This window comes from Octopus bimaculoides, chromosome 23 (genome assembly GCF_001194135.2).
Source record: "Octopus bimaculoides isolate UCB-OBI-ISO-001 chromosome 23, ASM119413v2, whole genome shotgun sequence".
Classification (NCBI taxonomy): Eukaryota; Metazoa; Mollusca; class Cephalopoda; order Octopoda; family Octopodidae; genus Octopus; species Octopus bimaculoides.
In genome coordinates, this window is record NC_069003.1 from 35,065,422 (window position 1) to 35,081,808 (window position 16,387).

General features: G+C 38.4%; 1 protein-coding gene across 6 annotated transcripts in view; it reads right to left on the reverse strand.

Annotated features, from left to right (window-relative positions):
- Nucleotides 1–258: 258 nt before the first annotated feature.
- LOC128250615 (neurabin-1-like) overlaps nt 259–16,387 on the reverse strand; it is a 77,210-nt gene continuing 61,081 nt past the window's right edge. For 5 of the 6 annotated variants that reach the window (XM_052976032.1, XM_052976036.1, XM_052976033.1 and 2 more), the window contains 2 exons: nt 3,048–5,245; nt 259–411 (listed from right to left, as the gene is read on the reverse strand). In XM_052976032.1, coding sequence (XP_052831992.1) covers nt 372–411; nt 3,048–4,984 — 1,977 coding nt within the window. In that variant the 5' untranslated portion in view covers nt 4,985–5,245 and the 3' untranslated portion in view covers nt 259–371. Of the gene's footprint in view, nt 412–3,047; nt 5,246–12,966; nt 13,067–16,387 lie in introns of those variants that run through there. The other variant, XM_052976035.1, reaches the window with a different exon arrangement.

Consider the following 16,387-nt stretch of genomic DNA (forward strand, 5'->3'; position numbering starts at 1 on the left):
TGAAACCCTGAATAACCCCATATGTGTCTTTGTGTTTGTCACCCACACCGCTTGACAACGCATAATGGCTTATTTACACCCCAGTAACTTAGCGGTTTGGTGTAAGGGACCAATAGGATAAGGACCAAGCTAAAGGCGGAAAAAAAAAAGTACTGTGGTTGATTTGTTCAACTGAAACCCCTGACAACAGGGCCCCGGCATGATCACAGTCCAAATGACTGAAATAAGTTAAAGAATAAAAGGTAAAGATATAAACCTCACACACACACACCCTTGTCCTACCCAGGTGGTTTCACTGTGCCAAAGGAAATATATGCATTGAGATAGAATAACTATATATAATATGAGAAAAATGGCAAGATGCCTTCAACTTACACGTGTGATCTTGGAGAAAGATAATCCTGATGGAGACTGAAAATAAAAAGGAAATAAAATAAATAAAAATAAAATAATGGAATCATGTGAGGAGCTAAATTCGCAAGACATTTTTAGCTTCGCTTCAGGCAAGATGAAGACATTAAGGGAGGTTAGTCTTGTTGACTTAGTCTGCTAAGCTACTAAGGGAGACTACTTTTATTCAATAATTTGGTGAGTATGTGTGCGTGAGTAAGAAGGGAGAGAGAGAGAGAGAAAGAGAGAGAGAGAGAGGGGGAGAGAGAGAGAGAGAGAGAGAGAGAGAGAGAGAGAGAGAGAGGCGAACAAAGAGAGAAAGCAATTTTTAAACATGGCTCCAGCTCGAATCTTTTAATCAGAGTTCAAACCCCGTCCGACACTTTCTTTCTTTGTCCCTCTCAAGATCAATAAAAACCTTGTCTATGTTTTGGAAATAGGAAGGAAAACCAACAGAAAGAGCCAAAAATTACACCAACTCGCGTCTGTAAATTGTCCGGAATTCAAAAGAGAACAAATATGACTTTTATTAGGTCTCACACCTCTCACATTTAATAGCTTTTATCCGTTCTGGTAGAACAACAAAATCTCCTCTATTAGCCACACAATGCTTTGAGAGAGGATCAAAGCCAGGAATGTAAAACAAGTGGATCTAAAGACCCAGTCTTCAACTACACAATATCAGTGTAGTGAATTACTCATTGAAAGATTTCGTTTTTTTTTCCTTTGGTGTTTAAGTTCAAAGAACCACAAAGTTTCCACTCTGGTTTATAACTTTGTTTATTTTTATTAAGACAAGACTCCCAATAACAATTAGACAGAGAGGACATTCAGCAGATCTTATTAAAGAATAAACTAGAATAATAAACAATTAACCATAAATCAATCTCTTTCCACTTCATCACATTCTAGCATCAACTCGACTGTGTTAAACTCCTGTGCTTGAACTTACAAAGATTGGAACATTTATAGCTGAAGTACTTTTATAACTGGTTCAGGCCTCCTTCCCAGCCATCTCAATCTAGATCAACCCTCCCTCCTGGCCAGCAACAATAAAGTAGGTGTGCTATCTTTTTGCAATTAAGAAAACTTAAATAAGCGAAGCGTTGTTGTCTTGGCTGGAAGTAGAACAGAACAACCTGACTAAGATTTGGATACATGGCATTCTACGTTAAGAGTTTAATTAATTGTAATTTGAAATGCATTAAAGCAAGTCACTCCAGGACAAATATTTGAAAGTTTCCACAAATATATTCACAAAAGACCTCATCGTTGCTACAGAAAAATATACGAAAATATACATATTTTTGGTCATATAGGGATCTTAACTCTTTAGCATTTGGATTACTCTGTGAAAGGTAAACGGAGTAAAGGGTGGTGGGTAAAGATCCCCTTTGGTCATAAATGACCATGGAATTGCACCTAAAATGTTCCCCTCCAACGCACAAGTCTAGGCAAGATTAGTTATGGAAGACCAGCAGTTGCCCATGCATATCAGCCTCCTCTCTCTCCACTCCACCGATGTTATCCAAGGGAAAGGCAAAGGGGCCGATACAGCTTGGCACCAGAGACATCGCGACTCATTTCTACAGCTGAGTGAACTGGAACAACATGAAATAAAGTGTCTTGCTCAAGAACACAACACACAGCCCAGTCTGGGAATCGAACTCATTATTTCATGATCGTGAGGCCAGCACTTTGGGATGTGGGATAAATCACCCGCTGGAGAAGATGCTAATCAACCAAAAAGCAGGAAAGCTCTATCTCCATTCTTCCCCAGCTATATGTGGAGCAAGGTGAATAATAATGCTGTTTTGTCTAGAAACACAATTAGAATGCCTGTTGCTGGTTTGAACTCACAAACTACAAGTTGGCAGTTGAATACCTCAGCCATTCATCCACATCATTATCATCATCCTCTTGCTATTAAATTCTGTGATTACAAAAAGTCAAATAATTGACCATTTATAAAGAATAAATAAAGTATTCATTTCTTTTTTATATGTGGAATTTAGCAATTAAGCTGCTACAGATAATTAAACAGACAAAATAAAGGACAAGCATATATAAATGGCCAATTGCCTGGACTAGAAGTGGCCATTTGCCCAACAAATTAAAAGAAGATCATTAATTGATGTTGTTCCGACATGTAAATCACAAGCAAAGATTGTCAATACAAGTTCAATGTTCCCCACCTTAACATAAACTGGTTGGATGGGTATTCAAATTTAGACATTGTGTAAACTAAGTGAGCATCAAAAGGAATTACTTTACATGGCAAAATGCCATTCGTACCTCTAGCATCGATAAACTTACCTTCAGATGAAGCAACCTCTTATGTAGGTTATTGACGTGCTAAACATAGCAGCCAAATACTCCTGCATTACAGATTCCTTCCTTATACAAAAGCAACACACAACTAACAAACCTTCCATCTTGATACAAATATCAGACTCACAATCTCTCAAGATCTTTTATACAAATTTTGCCAGAATGATTACAACAAAGTCTTCCCTGGCAAAATTTGAACTCAGATTATGAAGAGATGTAATTAAACACCACAAGGTATTTTGTCTTGGCACACTATCAATTCTGCCATCAACTCATCAAGATATGTTTCTAAACAATAAAAAGAAGGGAAAACTTATTTTACTTACTCTCGACTGAGTAGTTTATCTTGTTCATCGGGAGTCATAGCCTCAACTGAGGTAGTTTCATCTGTTATTTGGAATAAAATATCCTTTTCTGATAAAGCCTGTGATGAACTTTCTTCATCTTCAGCCTCATAACTAGTGTATTCCATCGGAGGGTGGGCGGACTTTGCAACCTCTCCGTTGGTTCCTTGAAGGTCGGAATATTTTGAGGACAGATTGTCTGCAGACACAGGACAACCACTCACAGTTTTTGAAATAAACTTAAGGTCCTTGTTTTCGGGGGATTTTGGAATAGATTTTCGCGGTGGAGGAACCGGTGGGGACACAACTGGCACATTTACACAAGTATTTGTGGGTGAAGGCATTACTTTTGGAAACTGTACTCTGTTTTCTGTGGTTAAAAATTCCTTGTGTGCTCCGGTTGGGCTGTCTTCAAGTTGGGGAGAGGTCATTTCAATGACACTATTGCGATAAGAAGAAGTAACATCAGAGCTCGACACCTCACTCAACTTATCGATGTCATTAATGCCATCAGTGAGACCATCGGACACTCTCGGTATCTGATGAAGTTGATTGAATTGGTGAAATTCTTCTTCCATTTGAAGTTGATCAGCATCTTTTTTATTTCCATGGCTGCTATGCAATAGAAGCTGAGTACCCCTTGACGATAAATCTGATTCAATTTCTTCTAAAAGTCCATAACTACTAAATTCATTTTCTTCATCTTGAAAATCCCTCGACAACATGCCCGCTGGGATATCTTCTGTTGAACATGCAGCACTGTTATCACTATGTGGATAGCTGACAGATGAATCTGGTGTTGAAAATGTTCGTGTTTCCTCAACGGAGCTCTCAGGACTATCAAGATTGTCATTTAAAGATTTTTGTGAGGAATAATCTCTATTTTGATCTACATTTAAACTCGTCACTTTACACTGGTCTAAATCAAGCAACACTGCTCGCTTCATTTGTTTTCTCTTCCAGAGAAGATTTCCGGAAACATTACAAAGTTCATTCTTATCATTCAGGGACCCAGCTGGACTCTTCATGCTTGTGTGCACAGTTGGGCTACCTGTAGTTATTGCGTTTTTAACCAGTGCATCTGCAGACTCTGCACTTGCAACTGATTTTACGATTGTTGATTCTGAATCAGGAATGTTGTAGTTTGGCTGAGAGACAGAATCTTTAATCTTTAAGTTTGGCTCGCTACAACCCCTCGGCCGCAGAAATTGATCCTTCACAGAAGACTTCAAATTGTTATCTACTTTAGCATTACATTTCGAAAGCTTGGAGTCTGAACTCGAATGTGTGTCATTCAGTTTTGATTTCAATGATGAATCCCCTTGTGATGAACCAAGCGATTCTTGGGATGGTGACCGCTTTCGATTTTCTGGACTTGCGGAAGAACTAGAAGTTGGTGACCAGATTGGAGAAGTGATACTCAAGTTTCTGCTTCTGCCGCCAACTTTCCGAGACCGTTCTTTTGCAATACGAGTCTCCTCTTCAAGTTTGGCAAACATAGCACGTGTGCTGTTGAACCGTTGAACATGATTTGATGCTTTCAGCAATGGAGAGGTTTTTGTGGGGGAAGATTCTTTCGGTTTCACTCCCGAGCCATCTACGCTTCTCTTCTGCTTATATTCCGGAGATACCTCCGAAGCAAAACCATGAGATGTTTGTATCTTTTCTTCACTCTTTGCAGAATTAAATATGTTTTTTAATTTACTTACGTTAGTCCCGCACCGATTTCTGTTCCTCGATCGTTCAGAAGCTAAATCTTCAAATGAAGACTTCAAATTATGAAACTGCTGCTGGCAAGCTAAGTCTTCAGGTGAAGACGATCGCAAGTCAACTCTATGTATACTACCGCTATTACTTCCACTCCGTGACCGGCTGGCAGCCACAACTTCATCTCTTGCACTACTTATAGGATTAGCCATCTTCAACAATGCCCAAGACTCAACGTAGAAGACGTCCAAATCAATTTTACACCCAAGATGACTTCCTGTGTATAAAAGGGTGCCAGTGCAAAAGCAGGATTGGGTTTGTCATTATATGTACATATATTCTTGTCCTTATTGAAAGAAGGGACATACATCAATGAAAGTAGGGGGTCTCGCAAACACCAAGAAATAGCATCATTTTGTCCCATATCTGTACTGGAAGATATCATTGTCTCGTCATTTGCTTTATTCCTCAACCTGCAGATTAGAAAGAAAAGAAAACAAACATAAATATTAATTATCATAAAAAATTTGTTTTTAACTTAAATTAAAAAAAAAAAATTTTAATTTTCATACAAATTTTTTCAATACTTTCATTTTTTGAGGTTTTTAAAACTTTCCCCTTTTCAGGGCATAAATATTTTTAGAAAACATACTTCTAAACTAAATATGATCATTTATATATACCTCACCTGTCAAAGTGGTTCTATGGGACAAAGCAAAGCAGGACTTGCTGTCCACTCCCCCAAAGAAGTCACAAAACACATCCCACCACCACCAGGTCCTATATATGAAGTTTGGCCTCTCATAAGCCAATATTCCTTTAATGGACTGGAAACGATTTTACCTGAATATGAACTGATGAAACTGGGGTGTGTCTAATATACCCCATGTGCCTTTTGCACCATCAAATATATAATATAATACATATAGAGTGTGTGTGTGCATACACACACACACACACATAAATATATACATATGTGTATATATGTCCCATCCATGCCAACATGGAAGGTGGATGTTAAATGATGATATATATATATATATATATATATATATATATATATATGGGTTGGACGGTTTGACAGGAGCTGGCCAGCCAGAGAGTTGCCCAGACTCCAGGTGTCTGTTGTGGAATGGTTTCCACTGCTGGATGCCCTTCCTAACACCAACCAGTTCCCAGAGTGGTGAGCTGGGTGCTTTTTACGTGCCACCAGCACAGTTGCATTTACACAGCACTGGCACATGTGTATTTCCCGTGGTACCGGCACCTGTAAAGGACATGCCTGTATGTATGGATGACCGCGAGTTTACTTAGCGCCACAAGGTGCTAATAATACTCACGCTGTTAGTGATAACAAATCATACAATTAACTGTAGAGCTATGTATGGGTTTAGTCATTAGATAGAAACTATGTGAGTGAAATAAGTTGATGATCACTCATTGAAAATAAGATGTGAAGTTAGTTATTACAATACAAACCGTTCAGTTATTAGAACACTTCTTAACAGTTACACAATATTACTGGCAGCTATGCACTTCAGAACATCATGGACAGAAGAGCCTTCAAAGTAGTTATATACCAGCAGCTGCTTACTTTGAAACGCCTCACCGAGAAATAACTAGGATGACTGCTGGCGGCAGTGGTTGAATCAGACAATTCGTTTTTGCTTCATGATTTCATGTCCATGTTTAAACAGTTGTGTGAGAAACTATGAATGAGTTGAGAAAGCCCTCAAGGTTGATCCTAATTTAGGTCACTAACAGATGTCAAGAGACCCAAGTTTTGACCTAAACAAGTGTCAGGAGGGCTGGCTAGGTTCACACAGTTGATCTACTTCGAAGTCAGTTAATGGTTGATGTATGGCTGCACACTCCCCTTATATGCTACCACAGTTGCTATGAAACTTCATAGAAATTCTCAAGTGCCTCCATCACACATTAATGAGTGTCGCTGCTAGGTGACTTAATGATAGTTTATTATATGGATAACCACCAGCGCTGCTCACATGAAAAAAAAAACAATAAAAAAAACCCACTTTAATATTATATAAAAGCACTGTACAATATATAACAATGTAATTACGCATACACTCTATCTGTCTGTCTGTTTGTCTGGATGGATGGGTGGATAGATATAGGAAGGCACACACACACACACATAATGAAGGAGCATGGCATAGAGGTTAGAGTATTGTACTCACGATTGCTATATCGCGTGTTCAATTCCTGGACTGGGCAGCACATTGTGTTCTTGAGCAAAACACTTCATTTCATGCTGCTTCAGTCCGCTCAACTGTAAACGGGTAACCTCATGACAGAATAGCCTTCTGATTAAAGGACATGCTGGCCTATTCACCTAGCCAGCAGGGTGGCTGTGTTCAGAAGTTAAAATGATGCAAAGCGCACCTTGCCGGCTCTGGTCAAACCATCCAACCCACGCCAGCACAGGAAACACATGATGATGATGATGAAATATTAATTTCTACAAGCATGGCAACATGGTTAAGAAACCTGTCTTGCAACCACATGGTTTTAAGTTCACTCCTACTGCAAGGTACAATAGCCCCAGGCCAACGAAGGTACCATGCATTGGGACTGAACTTGAAACCACATGGTTGTAAAATGAACTTCTAAACCACAGAGTCACGTCTGTTCTTCCAATTTTGAGTATTTTGGTTTCACTATGCAAGGTTACTAGGGTTGAACCAATCCCTCTTTAGTGTCTTTTTTCAATTGCTTGTAAAAACTAAAAACTAATATTTTCAAAAAACCACTCCTAATTAATTTGACAGTGGCTAATGACTCACTAATTACAAAATTACAATATATAATTTATTATGCAATTGTTGAAAGTCATCATTTATATATTTGTTCCCAGATCATCATTATCATCATCTGATGTCCCTCTTCCATGCTGACATGGGTTGGACAGTTTGACCAGGGCTGGCTGCACCCAGAGGGCTGCAACCAGCTCCAGTTGTCTGCTTTGGTATAGTTTCTATGGCTGGATGCCCTTCCCTGACACCAACCACTTTACAGAGTGAACTGGGTGCATTTATGTGGGGTCAGCATTGGTGCGTTCTATGTGATATGAGCACAGGTGTTCTTTACACCAGCACAGGTGCTTTTTATGTGGCACCAGCACAGGTGCCTCTTACATGGCACTAGAATCTGCTAGGTCACCAAGTAACCTGCAAGACAAGGACTTCTCAGCTGAGATAGGGAGAGGAACCAAGAGAAACAGCCAGGGGCCAGGCAAGAGGTTAGACGATCAAGAAAATACAGGTGAGAGGAAGCTTTGCAGGTGGAAGCCATGGGTTTGGTGCCACTGGTTCTGTCACTTGTTCCATTTACAAAGTGTGTAGAGCCGATTCATTTATCACTGTTATTTTGGAACCAAACCCCCATGACAAATGAAGATTCATGGTGTTTAACTTGACAATGTGGTTTATATGAGCCATTATAAAATAATCATTATACAATTATTTTAATCTTCTTAAGAAAAGGATTATTTACTTTCACCCTGCTACAGATTTCAATAATTTATTCACCATTAATCCAGTTTATTGCAGTATTAATTTTACCATCAGATTAAAAGAAAAAAACAAAACAAAAAAAAAAGCAATATAAAATAAAGTCGTTAGTCAATAAATTACTTTTTCATCTTTAATAATAATTAGTCCTCTCCCACTAAAAATTTAATAAATTAGAAAACTCATTCTGGCAATGCTTAAGAAAAGCGTGCCATTTTCACTTTGTCAAACGGCAGCTGATATCACTTTGGAGACTCTCAAAGAATTTTGTTGTTGCTGTTCTTACACTGTGCTATGACTAACTTGAAAAATCAAGGATGTTTTCTTTCTTTTCTTTTTTTTTTTTTTTGGTGTAATTATGAATTATTCATTTATGCTGTTGTTGTTGTTTAACATAAAATGGTGAGATGGTGCGAGATTGTTGTTTAGAATCATTGTTGTTGATTTCTGTATTTTCTGAGATGGCAATCTGATACAATCACACACCACCCTTTCTCAAACAGTGACAACAACAACAGCATGGAGGTGTGGTTAAAAAGTTTGCTTTGCAACCATGTGATCTCAGGTTTGATCCCACTCCAGGCTACTAAATTGGTCGAGTATTTTGTACTAAAGACTCAGGCTGACCAATGCTTTTATCAGTGACATTTGTTAGATGGAAACTATATGGAAGCCCACTGAATAAATGGACTGAGTGTGCATATTTGTGTATGTGCATGTGGGGGTTTGTGAGAGCGTGTGAGTGTATGTGGCAGGGTCTGTGCAAGTGTGTGTGTGTGTGTGTGTGTGAGGGAGCGAATGTCTGTGAGTGTGTGTATGTCTGTGTATGTGTGAGCATGAGTGTGTGTGTTTGAGTGTGTGTGTTTGAGTGTGTGTGTGTGTGTAAATGTGTGAGCATGTGTTTAAGTGTGTATGTCTACATGTTTGTAAGTGAATGTGTGTGTGTGTGTGTCCATGAGTGTCCCAACGCGTCTTTGCATTGGCTCCACTTCACTGGTGACATTGTTTGTGTCTGCCATAAATCAAATATCTGCTGTTTGGTTTATGAAGATATGGAATTACTGTACTTATAAAACAATGGATGGCATCAGGTGGAAAATGGAGGTGGTGGGGTCCAGTTCACAGAATGATGTCTCAAGGAGTCTCATCCAACATGACAGCATGGGAAAAGAGGATAAGGTGATGATGATGATGAACAATAATTTTGAACTGCACCAAAATGTATTCTCAATGACAAAAGAAGCTGACTACAACGGACAATCAAAAACAGAAAATTCTTCCCCACTCACCATCTAAGAGAAGATTCTATGATGAGTGAAGTCTATGAATGATCAATGAGATAACCTGGTATACTTACACAAGTTTACCCCCTCCTATTGACTTTGTTTCCTCATAGCTTTCAGAGAAGTGGATATTTTTTAATGAAAATTCTCTACAAATATGTTTCAGATGGTGTAGATTCCAATTTTATTAGAATTTCTGGCGGAAATTTTTTTTCCAAGGATAAAAAGAGGACTTTTGGAAAATTTACACAAGTCAGCTTTGTTTCCTCATAACTTTCAAAAAAATGTGTATTTATAAATGAAATTTTCTAGAAATACCTTTTAGACAGTGTTGATTACAATTATATTGGAATTTAATATGAAAAAGAAACAAAACTGGACAGCACACATACACACCAACACACATTGTCAGAAATTTCTAGTTTCTTTTTGTAGATATACAAACTGACTCACATCATATGTATATGTGCATGCCCACCAATTGTTTTTCACTCTAAATTCCAGTATAATCGTAATTTACACACTCTGAAAGGTATTTGTAGAAAATTTCATAAGAAAATATCCATGTTTCTGAAAGATAATAAGGAAACAAATCTAGATTTGAGGATCTTGTTGATGCATTGGTCCACAGAGTCACATAGAGTCCACAGAGTCACATAACAGAGCCATAAACGTCTAATTTGGTGAACAATCACACTTGATCTGATGCGGAGATGGTGGTGGATGGAAGGCGGAGAGTCTGCCAATGACGGCAGCTCTGGCAACGGCACTCCTTATTTCTGACACTTGTAATTGTTCATATTAAATAATTAATCTCATTCATATTAATTATTAGTCATTATTAACCTAGAAACGGCAATATACCATCAGTGACCTATAAACTTAAATGAACCTCAGAAGGAATTTCACCTTTGAAACGCAGAGAACGGCTCAACTGCTATCATTGCAGCTCCTCCCCAGAATAACAACAGCACAACATTATAAAGGCACAGTTTTAATGATAATAGAGATAACGAGTTGTCTTAATTGAATCTTAACAAGAACTTCTAATAATTTGAACAAGAAAATACTTAAAAAAAAGAAAGAAAAAGCCTTTTGATTCCTTTCTTTTTTACAATAATATGTACAGTACTAATTACACACACACACACATTCTTTATTTAATGTTTCTGGTACCCACATATATAACTGATACTTTTCTACTGACCCCAGGATGGTGGGAGGTAAAGCTGACTCTACCACAATTTGAACTGAGATGGTTAACATTGTTATCTTTATACCAGACTGACTGAAAAGTATTCATCACTCTTCATTCATAGTTGACTGATCATTCATGTTAAACTGTAAAAGTGCTTAGTTATGAAACTATTTGCTCCAATAATTAATTAAGCAAAAACCCCATTACGTGTGTGTGTGTGTGTGTGTGTGTGTGTGTGTGTGTGTGTGTGTGTGTGGCTGTGTGCTAAGAAATTTGCTTCCCAACCACATGGTTCTGGGTTCAGTCAGACTGTGTAACACCTTGGGCAAGTTTCTTCTATTATAGCTTCAGTTTGACCAAAGCCCTGTGAGTGGATTTGGTTAATGGAAACTGAAAGAAGCCCATCATATACATGTGGCCTTGTGCCAAAATTTGAAACCAATACGTAAATATATATATATATACATACACACACATTCATATATGCACACACATACACACCCCTTATCGCGTCTATAAATTTTGAATAAACATCCTTATATTGTATCCATAAATAATACAGAAAATGTTAAAAGGTTTTTTTAATATTGAAAGTGAAGCCTTTTAATTTTGGATTGAGTAAAGGGTTGAAGTGGGAGCAGCAGCAGAGTACGGGTGGGGTGGAAGTGTGTAGGGTGTGGCATTTTATCCGTTTATTGGGTGCATGTTCTTACCACACCTTCCACTCCCCTGACAACTTTGGTTCATTCCTTTTCTTTGATAAATTACAGAAGAACCATAAAAAGTTTCAACCAAGAAATAAAAGACTTCTCTATTTCTATATTTCAAAACATTTTTATGGCTTCTCTGCATCTTCTGCTGCTGCTGCTCTACCCCCCTCTCCCCCAATTCCCCTGGGTGTTGCTTATCTGCCCTTCTGCTCCTCTGTTGCTCTTTCGAAGATAGTTTTACTGAGTTAATGTTAAGTATTAACGGTAACAGGAATCAAGTTACATTTCAACACAAAAATTACTGGTTTTACATGGGAAGTTTCCAAAGTTTGTGCAGCGAAGGAGATTGTGGGAGACACTGCTATTGAGGATGATGATGGTGGTGGTGTTGGTAGTGATGATGATGATGATGATAATAGAGGTGGGATGGTCATGGTGGTAATGATGATGGTGATGATGATGATGATGATGATGATGATGATAATAGTGGTGGGATGGTCATGGTGGTGATGATGATGATGATAGAGGTAGGGTGGTCGTGGTGGTGATGATGATGATGATAGAGGTAGGGTGGTCGTGGTGGTGATGATGATGATGATGATGATGATGATGATAGAGGTAGGGTGGTCATGGTGGTGATGATGATGACAACATGTAGCTGCATATTTCCTTCCCTCTTCCTCACCATTACCACCACCACTAATAACAACAACACCATAATCACCCTCTTCATGGAAATTTTGGAAACTTTCCATGTAAATCCAATAATTAATTTTCTGTAGAAATGTAATTTCATTTCTGTTACACTTACAATTTAATTGTAACAAATTAAACGATATTTCAACTCATTATATATTTTTTACTATTTTAAACCCACTCCCACAGACACCAAACACACACACACACATCTACTAATGCATTCACAGACACACATACATAAATATGGAATTGAATGTTAAATATCTTTGGGTCCTAATACTAGGACAAATATTGAATCACTTTGAACCAAAGTCTTTGTAGTCAACCAGTTTGTAGGATCTCAATTGAAGAATATTAGAACAGTCTTGTCAGGGGTACTTGGTGCTGCAGAAGAAAATCCTGGCTTGTTTCAAAGACTACAACGCAATTGGTTTCATGGAAACAGTCACAGAATAAAAGAAGAAACTGCAGAAAAGTGGAAAGCTAAACTTAACAAAGAGAATGAAGAGACAAAGACAGAATTCATTGCAAAATCAAGTTCAAAACACAAAGAAGACTCAGAACTCTAAAAGAATCGATGACGGATTGACAAAGAAGAAGATTATTGCAGGTAGGAATCAATCAAGAGAATTCTTGCAATTCAATGAAGACGTCGTTGGACTCACAAAAATTGGGAACAGTGACAAATTTGTGGATGGGAATCTCTGTCTAATATAAAAAAAAATATGCTATATTGGAAGGAAGATCGTTTTAAAACTTTACTTAACTCACCTGTCAAATATGTCACCTGTTTGTATTATGTTCTGCACAAAAATGTTTTTCTACACTTGCTGGTTTCACAATCACAGCAAGAAATTCCTTTCTTAAATATCAGCCCCACCTTCATTTCCCCACCTTTATTGAAAAAAAATTTCAAGGACGGAAAGAGAAAACAACAAAGGTAAACACATTCTTTAACCATACACACACACACACACACACATACACACACACACACACACACACACATTTTCAAAATGCATTTGAACCAAGGCCCAACCTCAAAACTTTCACCGCAAACAACACACAGGAAATAAAGGTGCATTTACGTATGTGAATATCTGTGTGTGTGTGTGTGTGTGTGTGTGTGTGAGTGGCCATCTGACTGTAAAGATTGCTGGATTAATGGTTTGGGTATTCAGCTCGCAATCATAAGGTCACGAGTTCAATCCCCAGCTGGGCATTGTGTCCTTTCGCAGGGTCCTTTATTTCACGTTGCTCCAGTCCATTCCCCAGGCAAAAATGAGTTGGACTTGCATTTCCAAAGGGTCAGCCTTGTCACACTCTGTGTCACGCTGAATCTCCTTGAGAACTACATAAAGGGTTACACATATCTGTGGAGTACTCAGCCACTTCAACATTAATCTCACGAGCAGGCTGTTCCCTTGATCGGATCAACCGGAACCCTCGTCATCATAACCCACAGAGGCCCAGTTATCAGTTGACTGTATAACTGTTCCTTTACACAAATAAGAGAATATTTACACAATGCCTATGTTTCAATAAATATCAGTGTGCTTGTACAGGCACATAAGTGTGTGCATGTGTGTGTTTAATAGAAATGTGTGTAGACACCAGCCTGTGTGTATATACAAGCTGATATTCATATGTGTGCGTGTGTGTGTGTGCGTGTTTAGTAGAAGTGTTGATATGACTTCAACTCATCCTCTTACTCCTCAACAACAACCTGGATGGAGATTAATGACGGAGGTCACCCAACATTGATTCCAAGCTTTTAACAGAAAAAAAAAACAAATCAGGATTAACATAATTAAATCTTGAAATCAATCTAAAACCTCTGTTAAACTTGACCCTGTAGCTTAATCTGCTATGTGTGTGCGCGTGCAGTGTTATGTTTGTTCAATTTAGCTCAAGTGAAGTAGGATTCTTTTGAGTTTAGCACTCAATACATGGCACAAGAGTAGAGTTTTATAACTTTTTTTTAAGATTTATCACTATTAGCATGTCAACCTATATAAGGTATTTTCAAGTGTGTGTGTGTGTGTGTGTGTGTGTGTGTGTGTGTGTGTGTGTAATTAATATAAACAGCTAGGCACAATATAATACCATAAAGGGAGTGGCATGTAAGGTCTCTTACATGCACTCATTCGACCAGCTAGAAATAGCAGCCAAACCTCACTGGCATCTTATAAAGGGAAGAATGTATTAGATAATGTAGTTAGTTCTCCTAATACACTGAGTCTGATTATAAGAAGAGATGGTCATGGCTGGGACATATTTGATCATAAGTCAAAAAGATAGTGCTTATTGGCAGCAACATAATATCCCCATCATCATCATCATCATCACTGCTGATGCCATCACCACCAACAACAACATTGACACCACCCCCACCACCACCATTATCATCCTCACCCATGCCACCCACCTCACCAAACAGACTTTATCAGTCTGTCAAGGTGGGGCAGGAAAGAACCCCCCTGAGACTAATAATCCCCAATTAAGATAAACTCCACACACACACACACACACATGTATGCATGTATAAAACCCTGACTTCTGTGATTCAGTATAATTTCATGATTGTTACAGAGAAACAGGCTTTAACCATCCCCCAGTATATTGCTGGATTTCAGTTTGGGTATATACATTGTTATAGTAAAGTGGTTTGTAGCTCCCAGTGTATTACAGGGTTTCATTTTGGGAACAAGATATTTCAATTTAATAAAGTAAGGAGACCCAGGGAAGAAAAAAAAAACAGAATTGAAATTTATAAAAGAAAAATAAACAGAAAGAGAGAATAAAAAGGAAGAGAGAGAAGAGGTGAAGAAAGAAGGATAGAGGTTTGCATGGGACGGTTGCATGGTGATGTAGGAGTGTTTGCATCAAGGTTTGTAGGTCATATGTTAATTAGTCAGTTAGTTAATGAGGTAATGGAATAAAGAGGGTGATATCCAAATTGCCTAGTGCAGGTAGTTGTTATTATCAGTCAAGTGGTACAAGGGCAAAGAAAATGCACAAGAAGAGGAGGAGGAGGAGGAATCACAGGGCCCCTCTCCTCCCTCACAACCTGGTAGACTTAGTAGAAGACAAGGTTAGCTTGGATAAAATGCGGTTTTGGTTTAATGATTGGACAACTTGGAACCTTCTAATTATTTCTCTGACCATCTTGAAAAAGAGGCGTACAAACTGCACACCGTAGTCTTCAGCAGACACCGTCTGTATATAAGATGGGATGGTCATGGTGAGACTGGTTTTGATTAAAGATCTGCTGGATCAGGGTTGCCTGGTGCTATACAACAACAACAACAACAATACATGCGAGAGTGTCAATGTAGTTGCTAAACTGATTAGAAATAACAACCCAATCTCCCTCAAATTATATCCTATTGTCATAAGAACAACAAAAACAAAAAAAAAGATACACTGTTCAATGTAGCTGTTGATATATTGTGTTTAAGTAAGACATGATGGTCTCAAATGGAATGTCTTTGATTGTAAATTTGCATGACCAGGACTAACCCGGGGTTAAACAGCCACAATTTCTAATTAGTTGTTTATTCAATCGAAGATCTTTTAGCCTTATAAAAGAAAAAAATAAACTATAAAAGTATATTCCTAATCGTTCTCCTTCCATTGCCCTGCCCCACCATAAAAACCAACGCCTTGCAGCAGAGATGAAAGAAATCAGTTGATCACCAAAAACAACTGCTTCCTCACTGCTCCTCTCTCTCTCTCTCTCTCTCTGTTTTTCTCCACTCCTTTGTAATTCCTGAGGCCTTGTTGTGACTGTTGTAAGAAATCGTTGAAAGCCTTAAACAATCTCATCTCACTTGCTTTCCTCCCACCGCCGCCTTCCCCTGCATAACAGCTGAAGCCAACTTACTTTTGTGTGTCAATCAATATTTTTATCCTTGCATTTTCCTTGCTATCAGCCCTCTTTTGTTACACCTACAAACACACACACACACACACACACACACACACACACACACAGATGCACATGCCTGACATGTGTTCAAACCCCAAACACACTCCAACATTCCATAGGGAAACGAGGCAATATTTCCAAAGGAACTACAACAACAACAACCACAACAATCATCACCGAAGATCTTGAGTTGAGCAGCAAGAGAGAGAGAGAGAGAGAGAAAGGAAAAAAGATCTAAGATTAAATTGCAGAAACATGGAA